At 34.1% G+C, this 6788-nt stretch overlaps 1 protein-coding gene across 17 annotated transcripts in view; it reads left to right on the forward strand.

Annotated features, from left to right (window-relative positions):
* The window catches only part of LOC106879405 (phosphofurin acidic cluster sorting protein 2), a 304160-nt gene that overhangs the window by 283778 nt on the left and 13594 nt on the right, over window positions 1-6788 (forward strand). For 12 of the 17 annotated variants that reach the window (XM_014928957.2, XM_014928950.2, XM_014928951.2 and 9 more), the window contains 3 exons: window positions 1330-1404; window positions 5863-5905; window positions 6398-6437. In XM_014928957.2, the coding sequence (XP_014784443.1) occupies window positions 1330-1404; window positions 5863-5905; window positions 6398-6437 (158 nt within the window). The remainder of the gene's footprint in view (window positions 1-1329; window positions 1405-5862; window positions 5906-6397; window positions 6438-6788) is intronic. The other 5 variants (XM_014928952.2, XM_052971606.1, XM_014928958.2 and 2 more) reach the window with 3 other exon arrangements.

A 6788-nucleotide genomic window follows, 5' to 3' on the forward strand; every position in this document is an offset into this window, starting at 1 on the left:
TTGCTGAGTTTTTTTTTTTTTTTTTTTTCCTTTTTAATAGTATAAAATATTTATTAAAGATTCTTTTTCAATACGATTTGACTGAGCCTTCCCCTGTCTGACCAGCTCCAGTTCATTTGTATGAGAAATGCTTTTATTAAATCTGACACACCTGTATAATCTTTGCTTTTATTACAGTTCATGGAATATTTTACATTATAACAGTTTCCCCCCACACACAGAAAAGTAGAGTAGTTAAGATTTTATTTTGGGAGGAACCCTATTCCCATCTTATAACATGTATATGCAGGATGTTTTATCTCAAGTTCAAGTCCATACACAACGTGGTTAATAGATCGAGTAGTAAGATTGTGTTTAGATAAAATATTAGGTCTAGGTATAGACGTGTGGTTGAGAAGTTCCCTTTGTTATCATGTAGGGAGTGTAATGTTGTGTGATGACCTCCAGTATGTGTGCTTGTGTGTGTGTGTAAACAATTAGGACCTGGGCAGCTCCCCAGCTGGCCAGATCCTATCAGACTGTGCAATCCAGGTCATCATGAATAGCAGACATTAAATGATGATACACAAAATGATGTAACTGAATTATGTAATCATAAATTATTTCGTGTAATTGTCTTAAGCATGTATATAAGTGTACCATGATTAACTTATATATGTAATAAATATTACTATATTTTTCTCTGATATTCTCAAGTGCAACATAGTGCATATGAATGATGTTTCAGGTGCATATTATACAGTTGTGTGGTGAGAAGCAATGTTACTTAGCCAGGTATGTAGTATAGAAGATGTATAGGTGGAATATTTGTGGCAGACTTAATTGTGTAAAAGTGTCAAATTGCAGAGGACTCACTCAGATATGTACATAGGTTTCAAACATTTCATACAACTGAATTGACTCTGTATAGAGATGCTCATACCTGTAACATATTCACTTCATTCTTTTTTCATATTTTCACAATTTTATTTCTTTTTGTTTTCTTTTTTTGTTTCTTTTTAATGTCCTTTGATAACTAATTTTCTATTAATCTCAAATTAGCCCATGATTAAGGAGTCTACCTGGAATTGCCCAGAATATACACAATTTTAAACAATCACCAGTGTGGTAGTCCAAAGAAAGCAACTGCCCATCTCAGCATTTTTAATTGAAGATCACCAAATTGCATTTATTACAGAGACAGTATATCAGGGGTTTCTACAGTCACTGAGCCAATGAGCACTTACTAATCATTATTAATTAATCCAATTGTCTTCATTATTGGGATTTTTTTTTTGTTCTTCCTTTCTCTCTCTCTAATCTGGGCTTCCCTTCTTTGCCTGACTCTAGACTAGCCAGATCATCAAGTGTGCAACCTATGAGGCAAGATGGATTCTATTCCCACCATCACTCCACTGCTACCAGGTAAACGACATGAGGTGAAACTGTCACTGTCCTCACTGAATCAAGTTTCCCTTATGACTCTGGGCATGAATGAACCAACACCGTACCACACATACACATGCTCCCATACATAAAACTACACTCACCTCTCTCCCACACACACACACACATAAATTTTCACACACGGTGTTTCTTTGTTGTGTGTAATCTATACAACATAGTGTGGTAGCACTTTAACCTATTAGTCAATTTGTGCGTGTGCATGTGTGCGCATGTGCAGGGCCTTATTTAAACAAGACCCAGCATGGAACTGCATCTCACTAAATTAGCACTGTAGTTGTTAGGCACCCCGTAAACTCTGTTGTTGTTACTGTCTAAATCATTATTATTATTATCACCTTCATCAATGCCATTATCATTATTATTATTATTATTGTTTTCTCTTCCCTCTTTCCCAATGATCTTAGACTAGTGTTGTTTACCTGGAGTTCCCACATATTTGTACCTGTGCCACACCTGTAGTAACTTCTACCTTCAGTGCACTAATTCCCTTCATTAGACTGTAGTAAGTCATTGGTGTTTCTTAGATTCTTAACTTCTAGTCTGTCTGTGTGTCACTCTTTTGTTGAGCTATGCCACCAGCCTTCACTTGATCCTCAACATAGCTACTGTCTCCTTCAAAATGAAATGGATTGATTGTCTTCCTGGAGGTAACAACTCAGCCTCCATCACCATTATGGATATTGACACCCTTGGAAGTTGTTAGAGACTTGGTGATAGCAGGCTGAGCTTCTAACTCCAGTCTCTTGACACTTGAATTAGGCTGTAACCTTATTTCCAATGGAGAGAGAGACATTGAAGGCTATTTTAGTAACTTAATCATATAGTTTTATAACAGTGACCTTTCAGTACTTGTTGACTTATTACTTAAAACATATCAGTTTTTGACAATATAATGTCAATTAAAAAGTGTATTATACTGACAGCTTAATAGGATAGTATTGTAGTTCGCTTGAAGCATTGTGTATTGTTTGTAAAGAATAAAAAGTTTTGAATGGTACAACAATGCACTATAATACAAAAAATTGACTATATACTTGTTGTAATTTAGTTATCTATAGTCTGATGATATTTCAGAATACAATTCCTTCTTCAGATATTCTTAGATGGAGTCTCTGCTATAAACAGCTTAATGTTGATTATGGTGAGGGATTGTATGGCCTTTTACGTTTCGATGTGAAGTGGGTAATATTTTAGCTACTTCATACTGACTATGGAAGATGCTAATGCATTATTATTGACTTGGGAGAGGAAATTGATATATTGCTTAATCTTGACAATGAGGGGCTCATTATCATCAGTTAACATCCATGTTACATGCTGGTATGGGTTGGATAGTTTGACAAAATCTGATGGGTCCAAGGACTGCATCTTATCCTAATGCTGGTTTCTATAGTTGGATGCCCTTCCTAACACCATGAATGTATAATGGTATATTAATGATTATGGAGAGGAAATATGTTAACAACTGAGAAGTTTATAAATTGAGGGAAGTAGTTTGGTATGGTAATGTTTATTAGAGAAGAAATTTTTGATAGCCTAATGCCGACAATGGAGAAATGTGTGAACAAGAGTTTAATGTTCACTTTCTTGAAGTGGTGGGGTGGAATGTTGACTGAAAATTAGAAATATAATGAAAACCTGAAGTTAACAGTCAAAAGTGAATAGATTGACTGTAAAGAGGGAATATAGAGATAGTTTAATGCTGAATGGCAAGGAATATGTTGACAGTTTAATGCTGATTGCCAAAGAATATGTCTACAGTTATATGCTAAATGTCAAGGAACATATTGACAGTTTAATACTGTCAAGAAATATGGTGACAATTTAATAATGACTAACAAGGAATATGTTGACAGCTTAATACTGACAAGCTAGTATGTTGACAGCTTATATTATACAGCAGGACAGTTATGAAGAGGTTTTATATTTTCTATCCACATCAACACAAATGTTTTTTTTTTCTTTTCCATTTGAAAGCCATTTCATTTTGTTCCATTGATTTACATGTTCTGATAAATACACAATTTGCATCACAGTTTTAATAATTTAAATGATGCTTAGGGTATTTTTCACAAAATTCAATTTCTCAGCAATTAGGAAGCTGAAATATTGGTTTCAAAAGAAGGCAACACACTTTTTTTTATTGTTATTTAAGTTAATATTTTAGTTTGAATCAGTTTTGATATTTTAGCATGTATGTTTAATTTGTTCCATTTATGTTCTTTCTGCATTTTTGTAGTTGTTTAGACAAGCAGGTATATTTTGGCTGAAATATGCATCAGCAATTTTCTGTATATCTTATTTTACATATCCATATATATATATATATATATATATATATATATATATATATATATATACACACACACACACATACACACACATATATATATATTTAGTTCATATTTTCAAAAATTATTTTCATAATTTTAAAATTCATTGATATTAATTTAAAATAAAGAAGCTATTATTATTATCATTATCATCACCATCATGTTCATTCATGTTCAGTTTGGGTGATCCAAATGATTGCAAGATATCTTGTCATTTGTTTAAATTTTCTCTTTAGTTAAAAAAAAAAAAGGTAGCTATATTTATCTAGATTTATCTGAAGAAATTTTATTCATATCTTACATATGTATCACTATATTGACCAGACTATCAGATGTTATACACCACTGATCACAATGCACTTCTTTGCATTGGTGTAGCTTTCAGATAATGTCACTCTGCTGGTTAGGCAGGCAGATAGGCAAGCAAGGGCAACCTCCCTTTTGACTGGAACACCAATCCATTACAAGGTTACTCATTTACAGCTGAGTAGACTGAAGGAATGTGAAATGAAGTGTTTTGCTCAAGAACACAATGTATTGCTGTTCTGGGAATCGAAACCATGATCTTGTGATTGTGAGTGCAACACCCTAACCACCAGGCTATGCACATTCTCTAATGTGTGTGTGTGGTGCAAAGAAGGGGACAAGCTCTATGGAGTGGAATGAGATCAGTGTTGTTGCAAAATTCAACTTCTACTGAAGATAAATTTAACTGGAAAAGGATTCCTGAAAGTTGTTGATTGCCGGGTGCGGGATTTGAGTGAAGTCTTTACTGTGAAATTTGTTGGATGAGACATATTGGAAGAGAAACAAATCAGAAAATAAATAAATAAATAAACTGGGACTGATAGAAATTCATAGATTGCAAGGTATTAATGGTGGCTTTGAGAGATAAGGGTTGATTCTATGAACATTAATACAAACCTCACTAGAAACATCAATAAATATCTATTTACTAACAATATCTAGAGTAATTTTGCTTGTAGATAACAAGTATGTATCTAAAACCATAAAATGGGAAAATGCCTGTTTTTCTTTGGTCATTTTACTTTGATAATTTTATGGTTCATTATGATACAAAGGTCAAATTGGTTTTTTGAAGGCATGAGATTTTATGTTCCCAAATATATGTTTCTAAATGTATGCTCCGTCAATAGTTATAAGGGTTGTAACTCAAATGGAATCTGCTAGTTGTTATTGAAGTTGTTTGGTTAATGAAGATTGCTAAAATGGATAATAAAACCCAAAATGCTCTGTTTACTTATTGTTTACTTCAATTTTTCCTAATGTCATACTTGAAATTCACTAGGTTCCACCACTTTGGCTTTTCATTTTTCTGAGATCCATAAAATAAGCACCAGTAAATACTGGGGTTGAAATCACTGGAGCCCAACACCCTTTCAACCCTTTTTTTTTTTTTTTTTGCCAATGTATAAAATTACAGCCGTTGTGATCTATTATTCCTTTCTGTGTATATATATGTATTTGCTCTTTGATTTTTTTTCACTGGTTTTCATTCACGGACTGCAGCCATGATAAAGTACCACTGTCAAGAGTTTAGCTTTGAATGTGGTATGACAGTATTGCTTATTGATTCCTGTACTTACTTCAACCTGGTACTTATTTTATAAATCTCTTTTTGTTGTTGAGCCGCTAAGTTATAAGACATAGAAGGATACTAACATAAATTACTGCAGTTCTTATACCATAAACACACACACACACACACAAAATTAGTTTCTAAACAGTTTACCAAATTCCACACACAAGTTCTTAGTTAACCTGAGTTATAATAGAAGATATTTGACAACCACTCAGTGTGGTCTCAAAATGTCATAACCATATGGCGATGAAACAAACTTCTCAACTACATAGCTATTTCAGTTTTAATGTAGATTCTTCTTTCAAAGTTTTACAAACATTTATATTTTTTCCACTCTCTCTATTCTTGTCCTTTCAAGGATATCTTTTGGTGAAGTAAATTTAATTTAGTCTATGTAAAATTAAGAGATTGATTTAGCTTCCAATATGTTTATGTCTGTATCCTCTGTCTGACACTTTTTCTACAATTTTCTACTTCCAGCAGTGATGAAGAGTCAACACAAATATTTATTCCTTTCATCAGTGTAAGTAAATCTTTTGGTTTATGTGTTCCAGACTCTAACACTTTTGTCTCTGTCCTTATCAGCCTTTTAGACACACTCATATATGTGCATAAATGGGTCCTCTGTTAGCATTGACAATGTGTATTGCAGTTGTTCAGCCAACGACACTATTTAACAGATACATGTGCTCTTAACATAATCTTCAAGCAGTGTCAACATGTTATTGTAGCAAAGCTGGACACTTGGAATTACAGGTATACACCATGAAATGGGCGACACACACATTTCCACTTGCTCAATTTCACTCACACAAAGTTTGGATTGAGTGGATGCTATGATAGAAGACATTTGCCCAAGGTGCTGGGCAGTATGTCCAAAGTCAGGACCTCATGTTTACAAAGCAAACTTCCTAACTACAGGGTCATGTCTGCACCATTCATATGTGTGTGTATACATGTACACACACAATCATTTACATACATATCTCTGATAGTATTTATTTTTCTATTGCAGGAGGTGAAGATTGGTTCCCCTGATTATCTAAATGCATCAGGTAAGACTTTTGTCCTTCTTTCTTTCCTTAAATAATTTTTAAATCCCTTGAACACCCTCTTCACTCTCAACTAAATAGGTAATGCAATACATAGGGAAAACTCCAAAGATTGACTAACAGCATTCAGATCAGGCCTCCTGCTCTCTCCCACCAGTTGCAGAGGCCCTGCAAAGGTCATGGGTACTGCCTTTCCCTCTAGGTTGAAATATATATATATACACACACACACACATACACACATTTTATTTGTAATCCTGCACATACACACAGCCATTCCTGCACACTCGCACACACACACACACACACACACACACACACACACACACACACACACACACACACACACACACA

This window comes from Octopus bimaculoides, chromosome 11 (genome assembly GCF_001194135.2).
Source record: "Octopus bimaculoides isolate UCB-OBI-ISO-001 chromosome 11, ASM119413v2, whole genome shotgun sequence".
Classification (NCBI taxonomy): domain Eukaryota; kingdom Metazoa; phylum Mollusca; class Cephalopoda; order Octopoda; family Octopodidae; genus Octopus; species Octopus bimaculoides.